The sequence below is a fragment of the Thunnus thynnus genome, chromosome 6 (genome assembly GCF_963924715.1).
Source record: "Thunnus thynnus chromosome 6, fThuThy2.1, whole genome shotgun sequence".
In the NCBI taxonomy this organism is placed as follows: domain Eukaryota; kingdom Metazoa; phylum Chordata; class Actinopteri; order Scombriformes; family Scombridae; genus Thunnus; species Thunnus thynnus.
Genome location: NC_089522.1, coordinates 562,879 through 585,540, shown reverse-complemented (window position 1 = coordinate 585,540; position 22,662 = coordinate 562,879). Strand labels below are relative to the sequence as shown.

The 22,662-nt window shown below is 40.9% G+C and overlaps 1 protein-coding gene across 3 annotated transcripts in view; it reads left to right on the top strand.

Annotated features, from left to right (window-relative positions):
- Nucleotides 1-22,662, top strand: part of LOC137183944 (voltage-gated potassium channel subunit beta-2-like) — a 58,691-nt gene that overhangs the window by 19,643 nt on the left and 16,386 nt on the right. For all 3 annotated transcript variants that reach the window (XM_067591180.1, XM_067591179.1, XM_067591181.1), the window contains exons 5-6: nt 17,338-17,417; nt 18,994-19,038. In XM_067591180.1, the coding sequence (XP_067447281.1) occupies nt 17,338-17,417; nt 18,994-19,038 (125 nt within the window). The remainder of the gene's footprint in view (nt 1-17,337; nt 17,418-18,993; nt 19,039-22,662) is intronic.

Sequence of the window (22,662 nt, the reverse complement as noted above, 5' to 3'; positions counted from 1 at the left end):
GATTTTTGCAATATTACATAAGTGAAAAAAGGCAGTCCTTGAGATTTGATTTATGTGGGAGTTAAAGGACATAATCCTGATCAAAGATAACTCCCAGATTCCTTACGGTGGTGCTGGAGTAGCTCTTTCATTAGATAATGTGTTTCCAGGGTCCAACGCAGTGCAAAGACTATCATTATCAACATCTACATGAATATTAAAATCACCTACTATAATTACTTTATCTGTACTAAGGACTAAGTTTGAGAAAAACTCTGAGAATTCAGATAAAAATTCAGAGAACGGACCAGGAGGACAGTACACTATAACAAATAGCATTGGTTGTAAAGTTTTCCAGGTTGGGTGAGAGAGACTAAGAACAAGGCTTTCAAATGAGTTGTAATTAAATTTAGGTCTAGGGTTGATGATTAGGCTTGAGTTGAAAATGGCAGCAACTCCACCTCTTCGGCCAGTGTCTTCACTATAATCAGCAGTTGGCAAGCAGGACACGGGAACTTGGCTTGGGTCTAAACTGTACACACACTGCACTGCTACGTTCACAGATATACTGATGACTTCATTCTCTGTGTCACACACACATGCTCTCTCTTCCTCCTTTAATCTTACATGAACACACTTTCATTGATAAATCCATAACTATATTGCAGTATTAATAAATAATATCCATCCAGTAACAATACCAAAAGTCAGTTGCCCAAAACACAGGGGTTCATGTATATGCAGTGTGATTTCCATGTTCAGGACAGCAGATTGATCCGTACAGTGTGAGCATAAATGTGTCTGTGTGGAAAGGTCAGTTTAAACATGTAGTGTGAGTTAACAGAAAATACAAGATGAATAAAAAGTGTCTGCCTAGTTTAATGGTTGATGCAGTTTGAGGTTTATTTTTCCCCCCAACTTTGCTGTAGCAGATGCGCACACAGCTTTGTCTGTGTTGGCTGGCTCACCTGAGTCATCAGATCTGAGTCCAAAATATTCCCAGGCTAGAGCAGGGGGCGACTCCTGAATCTCCACCAGTGCTCACCATCTTTCTCAGCAAATGGATTCAATATCACATAATTATCCAAATATAATAATCAAAATTGTGAATGCACTTGTTACGGTTCTGTTCCAGTCTGGCTCTATGTTCCTATCCACCAGTCCACCACAGACCCTCAGCTTTTTTTCTTTGTCATGTTAAGTCTGGACTGAGTGGGAGAAGGACAGATACTTTGAATATTAAGATGAACTGACTGATTAATCCTGCGTTGTGCTCCAACATTGCCATAGATGCCTTTGTGTTTATTGATCTGTTCTCTAGTGATATTCATGGATAGATTGAAGGAGAATCTGTAGACAGAAGGTGGTTTGTTCCTTATGCTGGTTTCATTTGTTTGTTTGAAAGTTTAAAATGTTAGTGTGACATATTGAAGAGAGGATTTTGTTTCCGGGATTTTGGGTCCGCTGGGTTCGCTCTGCTTTTCCCGTCAAACTTACCTTCCACACCTGCCTTGCATTAGTCTGGTTAACCCTGCCCTGCTCCCTGGTTGTTTCCACAGCCAATCAGCTGCCAGCCTGCCCTTGTGTCTCGCCACCTGTTCCTTGTTGCTTCATTAGTTCAGTTTATATTTAAGTCCTGGTTTTCAGTTCAGTCTTGTTGGATCCTTTGTTCAGTCTGCTCTGTTTGTTCTGTGTTGTTCAGCTCTGTTTAGTTCAGTTTTTCTTTGCCTGCACTCGAGCTAAACTAAAAAAAAGTTGTTAAATTGTTGTCTGAAGTTCATATTGCCTTTGTTCTGCATTTGGGTCTATCTGTTCTAGTGTTAGGCATTACATGAAACAAAACCCTTCACACTTCTTAAACGAAACCTTACAAAAGTAGTTTTAGTTACTTTTATTTATGACTTCCTATAAATGCTTAACCTGGTAAGCCCTAGGGTGCTGAGAGGTGTAGCTCGCCTAGACAGAATAAATCAAGAATAACTCCACAACTATTTATATTTGCATAATCTTGGTCTCTATGGATGGGTTAGACCTCAGAGAATGTATTTCCAGTATCAGTATCCTTGCCTAAAATTAATTCTAGATTAGACAGTGGAAAACACCATGATAACAATGATCCCATGCACAGAGATGCTACTGAATTCATTCAGTAACTCCTTGACTACAACTGTACCAAAGTAAACAGAAATACAACGAAGAACATAAATTCTAGAAAGGGTTTTAGTAAGGACAGGACCAGGCGGTCAACTATGTGCACTCAATATAAAAATCAAATATAAAGTAAAAAGAAAACAAAGAGCAATGTGCAAAAAACAATGTACACTTAGTGCACTGGTTGAGTGCTGTGGTTTCACAAATGTCTACATCCTCATATGGTACTCCTGAAAGCAGTTCCTGTTTGAGGTGAAACACAGGGCAACACTGCACTTGCTGCAGTACACTGGCGTCTTCACCTCTTCTCCTGGTCCTTGCAGAGAACAAAGACCGTCCACTGGGCAGTGACAGTTTCCCTAAAGTACATGGGCATACACGTGGTTCAGAGGGTGGGGTGGGGTGGGGTGGGGGGCAGCAGCAGCAACTACAGCTTTGGACTCTGCAACCAGCTCTTTCATCAGGACCTTCTTGAATCGTTTGTGTGTCATCAGAGTCTGAGAATGTCCAATAGCCAAGAACTTGAATAGAATGTATGAGTTCACAATTGCAATATCAACAAAATGATGAAAAATGTCTTATACCATCTCATCGTCTTCCCACAAACAGAGTAATATTAGATGAGGGCATCTGACAGGTCCACCCCATCCATGAGGATATTGTTATCCTTGATGGCATCAGTCCAGCCTCCTTCACTCTCCTGCTTGTTGTGTCTCCACTAAATGCTTTGTGGAAACTGCTGCACACGGTCACATCTTTAGTGTCCTTCCACTTGACAAAGAGGAGGTTGTCCTTCCGCAGCCACCTCATGTCAGCCCTCTCAGCCCTCTTTGGTAAATTGTTCTGTGTTGTTTTTGGGAAAGCCAACACATGACTGTTGGCACAACCCCTAGTTCTTTTCACTTTGTCTACTCTTCTCTATAGTGACTCAGATCAAATACTTCACTGGACTCGCAATATAACAGTCAGTCATAACAAAGTCAGTCTTGGAGCAACAGTTCTTGCAAAAAAAAAGTGAAAATAGTAGATCTCTCATTACGAAAACACCATTCGCTGTCTGGTCACGTTAAAACAACCCATGCTGGAGTCAAACAGCATTTTATGAAAATGTTGTTTAATACATACAAATTGCACTTTTATGTGTTATGTTGTGGAGCATACACTGCTAGAATTTTTTTTTCCTTTTTTTTCATTCACAATATATTCTAGTAATACTGGCATCAGTCAGACCCACTTAACAGCAAAGGCAACATGCCAGCCCTGCTGTTAAAAATATATATATTTTTATTTAATGTATTCATTGACACTATGGACAATATGCAATGCAAGCATCATGTCTTCTCATAGTAGCTACAGTGACCCATTACTGTGACTGAAGGAAGGACAACAATAATGATTTGTCATTATGTATTTTATTTGCATGCTCTGCACAGATAGTCCCCCTCTGTAGAGGGATGGTGCACACACAGTGTGATACCATAATGCACAGGTGGTGCACTCAATCTGAAAGGAAAAAGAAAGACCGACCTTAGATCATTGTCAAACATTTTGTCTGGCTCAGGTCACTCATCCAGAGAAGGACGTACAGTGAAGCAGTTAAAACCTCAGACATTACTATATTGTCAATTTAAAATTGTGTGTCAGATGCTGGTTTTAAAACCTTTAGCTGTGGTCCTGTGTGTGGAGTCGCCCATATATCCCTGATTGCTGTAAAAATATCAATGTCAGTTATTTGTGAAATGCACGATTTTAGGGTGTAAATTGTGGAAGTTTATTCACAAATTTCTGTGGTACTTGGAGGTTCCAGGACATTGTGGCATGTGGCTGGCCTGTCAGATGTCGGTCGTTGGGCCAGCCAGAGGAGAAGGATCCAACACTTTTTTGTAAATTGGCGGGGATCCTCTCCTTTGGCTGGACATAATGTAGAAGATGGTCTATTTGCCCCTGTCTGACACAAGGTCTGCACTTTTCCCCTCCAGTTTAGAAATAACGAAGGGTCCCAGTATGTCAGGGTCCATTTTTTTCCCCCCCTTTCCTCTGCTCCTGTCTTATATTCTTTCTCAACACCATATCCATATCCCCCATTTTGAAGTGGTCCTCCTGGCCCTTCTCCTCTCGTCGCTTGCGGACTTTGTCCTGGCTCTTAATATTTTGTTTGAACTCTGTATGTTGCCTGCTGTCTCTTCAGCCCCTCAGGGATCTCCTCATTTTTAACTACGTTTCTGACTCTGTCTTCCGTTACCTGCCACAAACCGCAGATAGAATGTTGAGAATATGGTGGAATAGCTGTTCATTCAAATCTAAATTTCTAAAACAATAAAAACAATACATAAGAGAATCTTACATCATACTCCTGGAACCTCAGAGGGATACCTCACCTCCCTCCCAAACATGAGGTAATATGGGCTGTATTTAGTGGTCAGCTGCTTTTTTTGTTCTAAGGCTCAACATGGTGGACTGGAGGTACTGGTCCCATCGTTGGGGATTATCTGCAACCACTTTGTTCAAGGACTTCAAAACACAGAATTCAGGTACAGGCATGAGGAGGAAGGAGAGAATTTGGGTTCCTTGGTACAATATGACAACCTCTTTTCAGAAATTTATTATTACCGATTTGCACGTTCAGATAACGATAGAATATCTCTTATAATGAGAGCAAGAATTCATTCACATGTGAATGATAAAATATACATCTGTATAGTTCCATTTAGTTTCTCCACAAGACTATTGGTCTGTGGGTGATTTGGGGAGCACAGGCTTCTTTTTCTACCCAGCCTCTAACAAAGGCCATAGTTGACCTAGAAACAATTAGTTGGACAAGAATGGAGGAAGTCAGCACAGCAACAGTTACATATTGGGGATTCATAGTGACTCAATACTGTACCTTGTTGCAGAACTCAGAGCCATGGTCTGTTAGCAGTCTTTTAGGTGCACCAAATTTGTAAAAGTCAAGAATACAATTGGCCACCTCATCTGCTGTTTCGCTCTTTAGTGGGTAGGCCTCTGCCCATTTGGTGAAATAATCAACCATGACACACATGTACTGGTTGCCACCATGTGTCTGCGTGAGTTTACCCACCAGATCCGTTCCCACAAGTTCGAGAGGCTCAGTTACCTGTGAGGAATAGAAGACAAAAAGGAAAAAAATGAGAGATGTGATCATTATAGTAGACTATCACTGTATCACTACCTGTATGGGCTCATACTCCCTCTTTTCTTTAAGCTCTCTTGGCTTGGCACTGTGGACACTGAGCAATCTGAACACAAACATTTCAAACAGATTACAAATGTGCAAATTAATCCTCTATATACAGAACTAGTGGTAGGCTGTTGAGCGTGCAGTATCAGCAGGTATTATCAGCACACTTTTTGGAATTATCTGTAATGTCCTCTTTACAGCCGCTAAATTTGTATTCCACCTCAATATTTTAAAGATACCAACTCACCCACTTGCGAATGTGCTCCTCCGTGCCAGGCCAATAATACCGCTTTTCCACCCCAAAGATTGATTTTTCTTCCTCTACATTTGTTACAGTCTTTGCAAGGTGCTCAGTCTTATTCCTGTTGCGCCTGCATAAGTAGTACAGGTCTCCATCTGGTGTTTCAATGTCATGATATTAGATTATTGGGAATCGTACCATAGCAGTTAATCATTGTGGTGTTAGAGCACATGGCATGCATCCACACCCTTTATCCTGAAGTTATCAGCTCTTCTCTTAATTACATATTCTTGTTTACTGGTGTTGAAGAAATTTCACTCAAGTCCTTGTTCAAAGTTTGCTGTGGTGGAAGTGGTTTAATAGCATTCCGGAAATGCGGTGAGCATACTGACACAGAGCTGGTCTGATACAGTAGACTGACCCAGAGCAGAAGAAATGGCAAGATTTTATACAGTGAGGATCAAAGTAGTGACCAACAAATGGTAAACAAAAGATAGGAGGGGGGGGGGGCATTTAGATACAAGATCAAGGCAAATCCAGGGGCAAGACAGGAGGAGTCAAATCAGCAGGGGTCAGGAGGTGGAAAGGACAATTGGCATATGTTTGATCAAAGAGTTGTCTCAGACGTCACTTGATTACCAAGTCTCCAAACCAAATGTGTGTTCTCCTTTAATTATTACTGCTCCCAAAAGGGTATTCTTCTTCAATCCACACTTTTTTTTTTTAATATGGCTATAGTCTACTTAATCTAAATCTACTTCAATTTTAAACAAAAAGTCTGCATTTTCCAACTCTATTGGTAGGATAGGTGGAGTTGCAGTGGTGTACATGATTTTAGTGGTTGTTTGAGTGATAAATGAGTTACAGATAGATTTAAGACAAAAGGCTTATAACAGTTAAGATTCCAAAACCAAACAAGACAAATTCAAGGACCACATAACCTAATGCTCCTAATTTCTGTTTAAACCAAACAGACCAGTGGTGACAGGGTTATGTAATGTTTTGGCAATATTATTCAAATGGTTAGTTATTTCTTGTATGGTGGCATTGCGGTCAGGTATGAAAGTACAACATTCAGCTCCAATTACTGCACAGGTTCCTCCTTGAGAGGCCAGTAAATAATCCAGTGCAGCACGATTTTGTAAAGTCATCATTCTCACCGCAGTCATTTCTTGTGAGAAGATGGACATGCCTCTTGTGGTAGTGTTTTCAAGATCTTCAACCGCATGAGAAAGGTCCCTTATTTGATCTAAAGCTGCCATGGCTCTGTAACTTGGAATGAGAGCACTGAAAAATCTTGTCCATGGTGTTTGTGTGTGTGTGTATAAGTCTCTTTTAACAATATGTGCTTTAGGTGGCACGGTAAGGACTCTCATGGCTGGTATCGCATGACCCAAGCCGCGTCTTCCAGACCATCCAATGGGTAAAATTCATACGCTTTCATGCCACAAATCCAATATACACCCTTTGGTAGTGGTATAGAATAATGTCCGATCATTGTAGCCAGGTGATCATAATCATCAATAGGGTCTGATGGTGGTTGTTGTTTTAGAAGTTCATTCCTTTTTGTCTTATCATTGAGTTTTCTGTTGGGGTGTAAATTGTGTCACTTTTGGATGTTATGTGAATGGTTCCTTTACCTTCAACACACCATGTTAATGTCTTTGGGACCATTGTGAGGGTGAGAGGGTCAGGAGTGTTGCAAGAGTGACAGTTGGTATATAGTTGGTGGCAGTTTAATTGTCTGATTGGAGGTGAGTTTGGACAGGCACAGTGTTCGTAGGTTGAGATAAAGTGTATTATGTGGCAGGTGTCACAGGAAGTGATGGGCAAGGCCATCAATGGGAGTCCGTCTGTTGTGCTGTGTGGGATGAATCCACATACATAACAGTTTTTTGGGGGGGTTGGGGCTGTTATCAGCTACCATTTTCACCAGTTGGAGGTATGTGTTTGTTGAGGGCTGTGGTTCATATATTTTGGGTGTGTTCCCCTCTTGTTGTATCGAAAGGTCTCATTTGTGATGTTTGTAGGATTGTTTAATTTGCTCCTTTGATGGTTGTGAGCGTGTTGGGGTTTGTTGTGTATCTTTTCCTGGGTCTGTGGTGCCTGTTATGACTCTCGGTGGGTGTTGTACATGTTCTTCTTGGGGCTCTGGGTTCTGCGGTGTTCCTCTTCTCCTCCGGCGGCTGCGGGTGCTGTACCTCTTCTTTTGGGGCTCTGGGCCCTGCGGTGCTCCTCTTCTCCTCGGGCGGCTGCGGGTGCTGTACCTCTTCTTCTGGGGCTGTCAGCCCTGCGTTGTCCTTCGGGGGAGGAGTTTCTTCCCAGAGCTGCAGCCACCCCTCTACAGGCCCACAGGTGATGAAGAAGAAAGTCCACAGGATGAGGATGGATCCTGCCGTTTTCAGGTGCATGGTGGGGGATGCGTAGACCCACGTGGGGCGACCCTCACACTTGATTGCTGTGATGGTGGTAAGCAGGACATGTTGTGGTTTGGAGCAGCGGGGTTTCAGGGCGTTTTTTTTTCGTCGGAACTCTCTGATGCAGACCCAGTCCCCTGGTAGTTTTAACTCTGCGTTGTGTTATTTCTTTCTAGACTCTTAGTTGCGTAGGATTTTACATTTGTGGCTAATTTCCTTCTGTAAAATCCCTTCAAAAAACAATTTTCATATACACCTACTTTTGCCTACAATTCACTTACCAAATCTTTCAAATCAACATTCTACTCAGAAGATACAAATTTTTTTTGTGTAAGGAGAGCGAGTCAGATTCTTACAAATGAAATATACCTGTTTCTGAGTATTGGGAGAACTAGTCAATCCCTGGGAGAACAAATCACCCTACTTCTTCACTGGAACCTGCGTAGGCCTACTCACTAGTCCCCTTCTGGACTATTTCTCATCCTCGTCAGGATCTAGTTCTGTCACTGGATGTTACTGGAGATATAAAACCTTAAGAAGAGCGAGTCAGATTCTAAGGCAAGGAAGAAGCAAGTAACCTCACAACAAAGTCAAGATTCCTAGGTTATGAAACTACAAGCATTTCCTAAACATCTACAGAAACATCTCCACAGACTATCTCTCAGTGTTTCCCAAACACTGGGGACCAACCCTTGGTCCTATCCTCGTCAGGATCTAGTTCATAATGGCCATTTTATCTGTAACTGGATATTACTGGAGATATAAAACCTTAAGAAGAGCGAGTCAGATTCTAAGGCAAGGAAGAAGCAAGTAACCTCAGTTATGAAACTACAAGCGTTCCTAAACATCTACAGAAACATCTTACAGAGAACACATCTCATTAACCCCCATACACAACCACACAGCAAACTTACTTAAAATCAGGATGGCGTCACCCTTCTCCGGGATTCCAATTCCACAGACCTCCAACAATACACAGCAACAGTAATTAGGTTTTCAAAAGGACCTTACCTCTGAAATTTGGATTTGGTCACTGGTGTGTTTTTGGTCTGGGAAAGGAGTCTCCATTGAAGGTCTCTTGCCATCCGGGTCACGGCAACATTTGTTGAAGAAATTTCACTCAAGTTCTTGTTCAAAGTTTGCTGTGGTGGAAGTGGTTTAATAGCATTCCGGAAATGCGGTGAGCATACTGACACAGAGCTGGTCTGATACAGTAGACTGACCCAGAGCAGAAGAAATGGCAAGACTTTGTACAGTGAGGATCAAAGTAGTGACCAACAAATGGTAAACAAAAGATAGGAGGGGGGGGCATTTACATACAAGATCAAGGCAAATCCAGGGGCAAGACAGGAGGGGTCAAATCAGCAGGGGTCAGGAGGTGGAAAGGACAATTGGCATATGTTTGATCAAAGAGTTGTCTCAGACATCACTTGATTATCAAGTCTCCAAACCAAATGTGTGTTCTCCTTTAATTATTAAGTCTGCTCCCAAAAGGGTATTCTTCACTGGTTAATCCTGTTGGATACTGGTTGGTTATGGATTTTTACATCCAGTACCTCTTTAACAATATTGGGATCCATTTTACTTACCCTACCTACTCCTACCTCCTTTCCCTTACCTTTTCACACACAAACAAAATGACAAATACGCACACAGACACAAAACAGCCTCTCTCAGAAATACACCTCAGTTACTCAGCCACTTTCAATCACACACTATCAGTCTCTCTATATCTCGCTAACTAATATCCTGTCTACTCGCTGCAAAAGCTCTATCGAAGCGCCCAACAAACAAACCCACAAAGTTGTGGTATGTTAATCGACTTTATACAGCTTCCACCCCCCCCTTGTCATTTCATTTTCTACACCTGTGTATAATGAAAAGTTAATCTGGACGCATTACGCTTTTCCACAGCTGACTCCACTCTGTGTTGGAACTGGGTGTGAACATACTCTGTATGTTACAAGCTGTATGAAAGTATAAACAGTTCTCCCATCGACTTGACATCAGAGATATAGTTGTATTTGACACAAATATGACACTGACAACAAGAACATTTTGTGAATGATTTATTGACGTTTGCAGTTACTGCCTCCTTCCTTTAATATTGGCTCTGTTGGACACTGAGCAATCTAAACAGACAAACATCATTTCAAAATTATGAAGGATAGGTTGATGCAAATTAATCTCTATATTGAGAACTAATAGTTGGCCTTTCAGCATACAGTATCAGCAGGCATTATCCGCATGAAATCGCCCAGGACAGCTGCACAACATTAGTCAGTATTACATGCACAGACAGGCTTTCAAAAACCAAATAAGTTGTGACATGTTCACTGAACTTATATAGACTATTGTAACCCCATAGTGATTGTGGTTTCTACACCTGTGGGTGAACATTATCCAATTTCTGTCACTATTTGCTAAATAGGAGTTAACAGTCATGTGCAATATGGATGAATGAGCATGCTGAATCGTGTAAATATATTGATGTGATGAGAGATTAATGCCTGTAGCCTTCGATGTGAAACATGATCGATGGTGCATAACATTACAGATGCTGTCACAAGTTAAACTGGGCATTACGTTATCACAACTTGACACAGCTAACCCAGCTAGCGTTTCTGACTGGTGCTGACGTGCTACAGTACAACAAGCATATTGTGTCATTTCTGGTTGCCGACTGTGTCTACTGATAGCGTTGTTGCTGCTCTCAACTCAGTTGATTTTGCTATATATCACATTACTGTGGATTAATACCTGCTGTATATTTAAACTTTTGCTAGTTCTACACAAGCACTCTCAGCGCTTTTCTCGCCAATCGCACAGTAGTTATTTTAGCTCTGCAGCTAGCATTAGCAGCTAACTTAAACTAAGCAGTTAGCGATGGCTTCCCTCTCTCCCTCTCATTCTCCTGCTCTCTTGCTCAGTGTGTCAAATGTTTAGTTATTCCTCTGCCTCCTTTAGTGATAGTGGTACGTGTAATAACTGTAGTTTATTTGCAGTGCTGGAGGCGAGGCTCAGTGAATTGGAAGCGCGGCTCCGCACCATGGAAAAACAATCAGTAGCTAATGTAGTTAGCCAGCCACCAGTATCCGGGGCGGGCCGACCTAGCGTAGCTCCTACTCCCCCGGTAGTTCACGAGCAGCCGGGAAGCCAGGGCGGCTGGGTGACTGTCTGAAGGAAGCATAGCCCTAAGCAGAAGCCCACGGTTCACCACCAACCAGTTCATGTTTCTAACAGGTTCTCCCCCCTCAGTAACACACCTGCTGAGAAACCAACTCTGATTACTGGCAGCTCCATAGTCAGAAACGTGAAGTTAGCGACACCAGCAGCCATAGTTAAATGTATTCCTGGGGCCAGAGCGGGCGACATTGAGTCAAATTTAAAACTGCTGGCTAAGAATAAACGTAAATATGGTATGATTGTCATCCATGTCGGCGGCAACGACTCCCGATTATGCCAATCAGAGGTCACCGAAATTAATGTTGAGTCAGTGTGTACATTTGCAAAAACAATGTCGGACTCCGAAATTTCCCTGGACCGCTGCCTAATCTGACCAGTGATGACATGTATAGCCACATGTCATCACTCAGCCGCTGGCTGTTGAGGTGGTGTCCATCAAACAATGTGGGCTTCATAGATAATTGGCAGACTTTCTGGGGAAGACCTGGTCTGATTAGGAGAGACGGCATACATCCCACTTTGGATGGAGCTGCTCTCATATCTGTTTATTAGTAGACCAAAACCATGACAACCCAGAGTTGAGACCAGGAAGCAGAGCTGCAGTCCTACATGCTTCTCTGTGCTTCTATTAGAGCAGTTACCCACCCAAACCCACATGGAGACTGTGTCTGTCCCCCAACCACATAAATCAATTAAATCCAAAGTAAACAAAAGAGTCATTCGTAGAAATTAAAACCACTACTGCAATAGTACAACAAAATAAGATAATGAAATGTGGACTCTTGAACATTAGATCTCTGTCATCTAAAGCTGTATTAGTAAACGATCTAATCTCAGATCATCATATTGATTTATTTTGTCTTACTGAAACCTGGCTGTGTCATGAAGAATATGTCAGCCTAAATGAATCCACTCCCCCCAGTCATATTAATACTCGCATTCCTCGAGACACTGGCCGAGGAGGTGGAGTTGCAGCCATTTTCAACTCAAGCCTAATCATCAACCCTAGACCTAAATTAAATTATAACTCATTCGAAAGCCTTGTTCTTAGTCTCTCTCACTCAACCTGGAAAACTTTACAGCCAGTTCTATGTGTTATAGTGTACCGTCCTCCTGGCCTGTACTTTGAATTCCTATCTGGATTCTCAGAGTTTTTATCAAACTTGGTCCTTAGTACAGATAAAGTAATTATAGTAGGTGATTTTAATATTCATGTGGACGTCAATGACTGTACTGCAGTACTGCATTTATCTCATTATTTGACTCAATTGGCTTCTCTCAGTGTGTAAATAATCTCACTCACTGTCTTAACCACACCCTCCACCTTGTTCTGACTTATGGGATTGAAATTGAACATTTAATAATTTTTCCACAAAATCCTATTTTATCAGATTTTTTAATAACTTTTGAATTCCTATTACTGGATTACACACCATTAGACAAAAATGTCCTCACTAGATGTCTGATATCAGTGTTTCGATAAATTTAAGGAAGCAATTCCATCAGTACTGAATTCAATGTCATGTCTCAATACTACAGAGGACTCTTATGTTAACTTTAGTCCCTCCCAAATTGATAATCTTGTTAGTGCTGCAGGCTCATTACGAATAACACTCGACTCCATCGCCCCCTTAAAAAGGAAGATAATAAAACATAAGGGGTTAGCTCCATGGTATAACTCCCAAACCCGCAAATTAAAGCAAACATCGCGAAAATTGGAAAGGATTTGGCGTTCCACCAAAGTGGAAGAATCTCTCTAGTCTGGCAAGATAGTCTTAAAACATATAGGAAGGCCCTCTGTAATGCCAGAGCCGCCTATTACTCAGCATTAATAGAAGAGAATAAAAACAGCCCTAGGTTCCTTTTCAGCACTTTGGCCAGGCTGACAAAGAGTCATAACTCTATTGATCCGTGTATTCCTATAGCTCTCAGTAGTAATGACTTTATGAGCTTCTTTAATGATAAAATTCTAACTATTAGAGACAAAATTAACCACCTCCTGCCCTCAACAGGCACCGTTCTCTCCCCAAACACAGGCACCTTAGAAACAGCTGTAAATCCTGACACATATTTGGACTGTTTTTCTCCAGTCGACTTTCCTGAACTAACTTCAGTGATTTGTTCAGCTAAACCATCAACCTGTCTCTTAGATCCTATCCCAACTAGGCTGCTTAAGGAAGCCTTACCCTTAGTGAGCACTTCTTTACTAGATATGATCAATCTGTCTTTAGTAACAGGCTATGTACCACAGTCTTTTAAAGTAGCTGTAATTAAACCTCTTCTTAAGAAGCCTACTTTTGGTTAAGGTGTTTTAGCCAATTATAGACCTATATCTAACCTTCCATTTCTCTCTAAGATCCTTGAGAAAGCAGTCTCTAATCAGTTATGTGACTTTCTACATAACAATAGTTTGAGGATTTTCAGTCAGGATTTAGAGCGCATCATAGCACAGAGACAGCACTGGTGAAAGTCACAAATGACCTCCTAACTGCATTGGACAAAGGATTTGTCTCTATACTTGTCCTGTTAGATCTTAGTGCTGCGTTTGACACAATTGACCATCAAATCCTTTTGCAGAGACTGGAACATTTAATTGGCATTAAAGGAACTGCATTAAGCTGGTTTCAGTCCTATTTATCAGATCGATTTCAGTTTGTACATGTTAATGATGAATCCTCCGTGAAGGCAAAAGTTAGACACAGAGTTCCACAAGGTTCTGTACTTGGACCAATTCTATTCACCTTGTATATGCTTCCTTTAGGTAATATTATTAGGAAACACTCCATAAATTTTCATTGTTATGCAGATGATACCCAATTATATTTATCAATGAAGCCTGATGAAACCAATCAGTTAAACAAACTCCAAGCATGCCTTAACGACAAAGACCTGGATGACCTGCAATTTTCTACTATTAAACTCAGATAAAACTGAAGTTATTGTGCTTGGCCCTAAACACCTTAGAAACACATTATCTAATGATAAAGCTACTCTGGATGGCATTACCCTGGCCTCCAGCACCACCGTAAGGAATCTGGGAGTTATCTTTGATCAGGATATGTCCTTAAACTCCCACATAATCAAATCTCAAGGACTGCCTTTTTTCACTTACGTAATATCGCAAAAATCAGGCACATCCTGTCCCTAAAAGATGCAGAAAAACTAGTTCACGCATTTGTTACTTCTAGGCTGGATTATTGCAATTCCTTATTATCAGGCTGCCCTAACAAGTCTCTAAAGACTCTCCAGCTGGTCCAGAATGCAGCTGCACGTGTTCTGACTAAAACTAGAAAAAGAGATCACATTTCTCCCATTTTAGCTTCGCTGCATTGGCTTCCTGTAAAATCTAGAATAGAATTTAAAATCCTTCTCCCAAATTTCAAAGCCCTTAATGGTCAGGCACCATCATATCTTGAAGAGCTCATAGTACCGTATTATCCCACTAGAACACTGCGCTCCCAGAATGCAGCTTACTGGTGGTTCCTACGGTCTTTAAAAGTAGAATGGGAGGCAGAGCCTTCAGCTATCAGGCTCCTCTCCTGTGGAACCATCTTCCAGATTCGGTCCGGGGTGCAGACACCCTCTCTATGTTTAAGAGTAGGCTTAAAACTTTCCTTTTTGATAAAGCTTATAGTTAGGGCCGACCAGGCTCGCCTTGGATCAGCCCTTAGTTATGCTGCTATAGGCCTCGACTGCTGGGGGACTTCCCATGATGCTCCTCTCTCCTCCTCCTCCTCTCCATCTGTATGCATGCATGTAACATCAATGCATGTCACTTTAAACAGTGCCGCCATGCTTGTCCCTTTACATGCAACAGCTGATCTGTTGTTGTTGGGGGTTGCCACCATTGTCATGGCTTTACATTATCAGTGAAACTAACAAACATGTACTACAAAGTTGTTCAAAATGCACAAGAAAACAATAACTTACTCATAAAGTAAATCCACATTTATTAAAAAAAATTCGTCCTCCTCTGAGTCGTACTCGTTGTCAGTACTGTCGGATGAGTCTTGAACTTTGACATCACTCCTCCTCTGAATCTCTTCCAGGGCATCCATGGCACTTTGTTTTTTGCTGCTTCTTAGGCATTGTAAAAGTGCAGAAAATACAAAAACAATACAATACCAGTCGAACAGGCCGTGCCTCTTGCACTCAGCTTTCAGACTTTATGCATGTCTCGGCTGCGTACGCACGGCTTTATACACTCCGTGCTAGGTGTGTCACAGGTGAGTGGCACACCGTTTGAAAGCTCTCGAGTAGGATATCACTGCACCATGTTTGTAATCTGTAGTACCACCAAAAGTCCACTAAATGGCAGCAAAAGACCATGAAAAAAATTGAAGCACAGGGTTCAGTCTGCAATATAGGCCACCATGTGTCCTATTTAGATCGGAGAGTCATACGGATAGACTCAAAATGACCACGAAAAGGTATTATTAGTTGCTTTTGATGACAATTGCTTTGGGATTTGATGGAATATGGAGACATAAACAAAGTTTGGCTGCGTGTTTGCTATGGGGCTGACGTGAGCTGGTTAGCTCAGGCTATGCTGAGCCTGGTATCAATGGAAACAATAGCTTCTCTAGTTTCATATGACACCCAACATGTCGGGTTTAGAGCGAGCGGATTATGTGTACTGTTGCATTTCATTTCCACTGTCAACTTAACACGCTTTTATTTTGTAACTAAAATATTGAAATTATCGCCAAACAAACACTGCTTGGACATAATACACTTGAAGGGTTGTTTTGGTAGTATTATGATTCCTCTTTTAGAAACAAAAGACCACCACAGCATTTTATGAACTTTTTACAGGCGGTTATTTATGATACCGTCCTACCAGACCTGGTACCGGGTCTGTTGGGCTTAAGAGGTTAATTTGGATGAGAGATGTGTTAAATATATATATATATATATATATATATATATATATATATATATATATATATATATATATATATATATATATATATATATATATATATATATATATATATATATAAATCAATATGCAATACAACATTATTGCCCAGTCCTAGTGAACAAAAATACTGACTATGCTGTTAAAGCCTCCTCACTTTGTGACCAAACACGGACAAGTCCAAGTACTTTTTAATCTGGTTTATTCATAGTTAAAGATGATATGAATATCTCTCAATATAATAGTGGTTCCTGTAACCATATCGCCACTTTTACTGACCCGTTCATCTAAACTAACACATACAATTTATAGAAATTAACACACACTCCAGCCTCAGATTGCAAAAGTATGACACTGAAACACCCCAACTGCATCTGACACATACGCAAAACTTCAACTATCGTCCCTTAAATTACCAACATAACATGCTCATAAGATCAGGAAATAAGATCATCATGACAGTGGAAAAGCCCGCATCATCCACACACACACCTTTCTCTCTCTCTCTGAATACCAGTTCTCATCTTTTTTTTTTTTTGTTTTTTTTGTTTGTCTGTTTATTAAGATGTATTTAGTTACTAACGTTAACCTTTGCAGTTCTCGACATATTTGCACTAAACTTTTGTCCATTATAACAGTTCATCAAACAGTAAACCCCTGCTGAAGTGTTCCTGCTGAGAAGTTCACTCCTCCCCTGCTCCCAGTCATTATCAGTCTCATATGGGCTATTGTGTGGCTCCATGCTAAAAAAAAAAAAAAAGGGGGAACTGGAGATATCATCTAAACTCTAGCTAATACAGAGATAATACAAGAGACCTTGCTTCTTCCCTGAAAACCCCTGGGTCTGTTTTGAGTGTTGCATCATCAATATTACATCAACAATAAGCTGTTTACGGTACCCTCTGAAGCCTGTTACCTTTAGGGAAAATTGTGAGAGCAGGTGGCAGTTTGTGCAGAACCAGGCCAAACACCTACAATAACACGAAGGGGGAAAAGTGGAGACAGAAAAATTTATATTTAATTATGCAACATTACAGATATGGCAATTCATCTAATAGTTGTTGAAATCTGAACTGGTGGACCTACCAAGCAAGTGACATCACCAATCCTAAAGCTCAAACATGTTGCTTAAATAGGTTCTATCCAGCTTGTCTTTTGAAGAACTTCTCACAAGTTGATGGGAAATAAAATACAGTAATTTCACACTTTTTTTTTATCTTTATCTGAAAATTTTCTGTTGAAGGTAGCAGAGGAGCTGATGACTCTGGCATATGAGAATGGCATCAATCTGTTCGACACAGCTGAAGTGTATCATGCTGGAAAGTAAGTATGGCCCCATTTTTAAACTTGTCATTCCAACTGTCTCATATCTATATCCAATTTAAGATGGGATTGTACTACTCTCATGTATGCTTATCCACATAAATGCATCTCCATCTCCACAAATCTGATTGCATCCGTCTTTTTTTTCCAAGGCTATGTGCATGAGTGAGTGGAGTTTAGTGATGATGATGATGATGATGATGATGATGATGATGATGATGATGATGATGATGATGATAACAACTATCTCACAACAAACACATTCGTAGAGAAGCCTGGCCACAGGGTCAAGGAAGGTGAGAGGACACAACCTGTTTGGAAAATTCCAGTCAGGTTTTTAAACAGTTTTGCTCAGGGTTATGAATAACCTGCTGATTCACCATGACTGGTACCCTTTAAAAATACGCGAAATCTCAAGTCATTCCAGTCTAAAATGTATTTAAAAATGAACACTCCACAGCCCTCTGATGGCCAACACACACACACACAAGTGGTTTTTCTGAGAGAGAGAAATGTGACTTACTATCAATTGGAAAACTGAGCATGGGATGATGCACACAACTGCCCTATTCTGCAAGACATGGAGCTCCTGGTCCACAGCCCTCAGTCGCTCTCTGTACTTGTTCTTGATGTTAGGCTCACAGATACTATACCATAGAGAATGAATTGAAAACGTTTTAAGAGAGTTAAGCTCCATTCAAGTTCCTAACACACAGGAACTTTATATGTATGTTAAAGACATAGTGCAGGATGTCTCAGGCACATTTGAACAGGCAATACAGTTCATCTGATCAACTTCAGCTCAACTCAAAATTGTAGTCTCCAGATATTCTGCGTGTTAAAATATATTTACCCAACAAATATATTTACTTAGTACTGGTCTTCAGACAGACAGATCAAAAAGACCACTTACTGCTGTCATACATATTCTGATCAGGGCTTTATGCTGCAACATGTAAGTAGATTTGTCAGCCTATTGGTTGCAAATAAATAAAGACCAAGGGCCACCTTTTTTTTCTACTTTGAGATTCATGTGTAATGTGGTTGCTCTGTGTAAATAAATGCATTTTTAGACTTCGTCAGTCTATTACATAGCAATAACAATAATAATGCATTTAATTTGTTCTAAGAAAATGATCACTAACAAGAGTTAAGATGAAGAAGCTTTCCTGAATAAAAAGGTTTTAGGCCTGTTTCAAAAGAGTCTAGGGTCTGTGCCGACCTCAGGTGGTTAGGAAGGCTGCTCTGTGGTGCAGCAGAGCAGAAGGTTCGATCCCCCATGGTGTGGAGCTTAGTACTGGGGGCTTGTAGGAGCAAGCTGCTAGCAGATCTCAGGGTGCTGGTGGAGGTTTGTGGGGTGATCAGGTCCTGCAGGGGTGTGAGTGAAGAAATGCAGAAACTCTTGTGAGAAATGGTTATCTTAACATGGGAGTCAGTAAAGGTTTACTCATCTTGTACCTTACACTGTTGTCGTTTATTTATTTGATAAACCAAAACAATTGAGTTTTATTTATTAAAGAAACATCATGAATCGTTCTCTCTCTCTCTCTCTCTCTCTCTCTCTCTGCTCTTCCAGGGCTGAAGCTGTTTTGGGAAGTATCATAAAGAAGAAAGGATGGAGGTACAGTTTTTAGGTTATATGCATTGTTTGTGCATGTCTTAAAACTAGTGGTATCATATCAGAAGGTTATTTTAAAAAATAATATCCATCACTTTAAGTGTATGGATTAAATAAACTGAAATAGGTCCATACTTGCAATAAAGTGTAAAAAGTGTAATTGTGCATATTATGAACAGTATACAAATGTATCTAATGCATGCCAATAAAACAGAGTTTAACAGATTGAAGGAAATTTTGAATTAAGTTAGGCTGTAATGTGTGCTGCTCTATCCATAGCAGTGTCATGAATGTCCAGAAGTCGTTAAGAGAATGTATTGTTCTGTGGTGAAGAGGGAGGTCCAGAGGCATTCAGCAACATCAGAAGTTTCTGAGGTCTGAGCTGCGTCAGAGGGGGGATGAATTATAAGGTTTGATGGAATGACCTTCTGTGTCACTCAGTGGAACGCTGTGGGGAGATCAGTCTGTTGCTGAAGACACTCCTCTGCCTAACCAACACATCATGGAGGAGGTGTGAGATGTTGTTCAGGATGTTCACCAGCTTGGTCAGCATCCTCTGCTCCACCACCACTTTCAGAGAGTCCAGCCCTACTTCTCCTCCTATCACAGAGCTCAACTTCTCTCTAACTTAAGTCTTAAATCTCTTGGCGTCTCCAGCCTTCCCACTGCGATTCCAACATACTGCAGCATATAAGATGATGCTTGCCATCACAGACTGATCTGAGCCCCAGTCCCCTGACGGGCCCCTGTGTTACTTAGTCCAAAATCCATAACACAAGCAGAGCATTGACAGGGTCTTGAACTGATCTACTAACAGCAAAAGTTTCATGTTGTTAAAAGCAGTGGAAAAAAACAAGGAACATTGTTTTCTTAGCTTTATCCAAGTGAGCCTGTAAAGGGTAGATGATGATGTCATTAGGGAACGAAACCCGGTTCTGAAGTGGAATTAATTTTTTAAGGAACCCGTGATATTTTTAAGGATGGATCTTTTACCCTCCACCACACAGAGAGGCCGCAGTGGAGACAGTGAACCAGGTGAAGTGAAAGATGCTGTTTTACTTGAGTTGACAACAACTACATTTATTACTGTCAGTGCAATAAAACCTTGACAAGTAAAAAGAGTAATTATCAAACACCTGTTCAACAAGCATAAACTTGTAGAAAAGTAATATTTTCAACTACTTTGCCTGCAGTCTCCCATCCAGCTCTGCTATATTTTACTAACCACAGTGCACTTGTTGAGCTAATAGCAAATGGTTATGAAAAAGCTAAAACTAAAGCTGTCTGTATCTTATGCTATGTATCTTAAAATTTGGCAAATTCTTGTGAACTTAGCTACAGGCTGAGACAAACCTGACAGAGCAGAGCACAAAATGAATGACTGATAGTGACTGATGTCTGTTATTCATCTAAACTTCACTCAGTATTTTGATGTCAGAAATATTAATTATTTTATTAACATTTTAAATTTGTTTCCAGTGAGACATTGAGTTTATATATCTAACTATAAAGGAAGGAATCTCTGTCTGTCTGTCCTTTGCGTATCTCGACAACCATTCATCCGATCAACTTCACACTTGGCAGGTGTATTGCTGAGAACCCAAGGAAGTGTAGTGTTGAGTGTTATGTTGTTTGGATGAGGGGTTCTTGAGAAATGTATAAAAATACCTCAAACAATATTGCTTCTGCTTCTTCTTCTACCCGTGGAGTCAATGAGCAGAAATATGGACAGTTTTTCATTGCAATCCACAATGTGGTTCGAGGAGGGATTACATCCGTAGTGATAAAAACTACCACAGAGAATTAATTGAAAAAAATGTAGAGTTAAGCTCTACTATTCCCATTCCTCAGTACAGGAACTTGATATGTATGTTCAAGACATAGTGCAGGATGTCTCAGGCACAATTTGAACAGGCACTGCAGTTCATCTGATCAGCTTCAGCTCAGCTCTAAATTGTAGTCTCCTGATAGCCTGCATGTGGGGCGTTTAGGGGAAGGGCACTGTTCTCTCTAGGTATTGAGAAATCTGCCATTCTGAACAGACATACTCTGAACAGGCACTGCACTAGTGTTTTCTCAATGAATGATTATGAAAAACTTGAGCTGTGTATCAGGAAGGGAACCTTTTTTTTTTTTTTTTTTTTTTTTTTTTCCCCTGTAGAGCAGGTACAGAAGACAAAGTTCTTTGTTTGCAATCTAAGACGTTTTGTTTTTGTCTATGTTTGACTAATGTTTCACCATCGCAACTGTTTCTTGTCTTGTTAGTCCACATGGGCAGGTGTTGGGCTGTGGCTACGAGTTTGGCTATCAGCAATAATTAACGATTATCAAAGATAATAAACGATTATCAAAGATAATAAACGATTATCAAAGATAATCAATAAATTATTAATCAGAATTAATAACGGGGCAGCACCCTGGACTCAGGGAAAAAGAGAGCCAATTCAGTCTCAAAGTGTACTAATCTATGAATTTGGGACTTTGATAAATAATTTAATAACTATAAACAAAATCACCATATCAGTAGTTAGTTATGGTTGAAGGATTTGGAGTTCTTTACAGAGCAGAGGTTGGCAAAACTCATTCTTGTGCAACATTAAAACAGACAACAGGTATATCCAAAAGCATTTATTTAACAAAATGGTAAAAGCAACACACAATACTAATCTAGTTAAGTGTACCTATATACAAGTGTGTGTGTGTGTGTAGGGAAGACAATAGCAAGATGGCTGCAGTCACCTGGTGACTGAGCACATGGCATGCCGACAATTTGGCTGATAAAGGGAACTACAGAGATAAAAGGCCAGACCATGTGGTGTCTTGAACCACATGTGCTGCCTGAACCAAAGTTTGCCAAACTAGGTTTTAACCTCTTAACTGTGTGGTTCTCTATTCAAGGCCAATTGGTGTATACTAAAGGTGCCAGGTTAAAATGAGGTTAGTTGCATGCAAGGCCTAGTTACTGGATGCAACATATGTCAAGCATGCTAACATTAACCTAGCGGTGTGGCTATGCAGTAACTTGACTATAAGCAACAAGGACATCACAACAACAGTTCAATGTATAACCTTAACCAAATTAATACACGTACAGTACATTGTTTGAGCTAAACATTCTTGCTTTGCCGTACTATGCTTCACTGTGTTGCTAGGCTATGCCCAGTTGTTATCAGTCCATGAAGGAAGAGATGCTTTGTGGTGTCCTGCTTTGTAGCTGGTGAATCCGTGGGTGAGTCAGGCTGAGAAGGCTTTGGCTCTGAAGCTGAAAGATGCAGGCATTGCTGGGGAGACAGCACTCCAGTCGTGCAGAGGGCCCAGGTCACTCCTTTGTGTAGAGTTAGCGGCAAGCTAACTCCATTTCGCGGCTCCTGTACTTGTAAAACTGGCCAGCAGACTTGTGTGTTAGCTGCTGGCACAAGGAAACATAGTTTCTGAGTCTTAGGCAGGCTCTTGCGTCTTCTGCTGTAAAGAAGACTGTGTGTGTCTGCTGTGAGCAGGCCACACAAGAGAGCAGAGAGCTGCTCCAGCAGCTGCTGGAGGTGTGAAAGACCATGCAGCTGCTCCTGCAGCTGAAGGAGAAAGAGAGCAAGGAGCTGCTCCTATTGCAGCACGGGGAGAAAAGAGAAA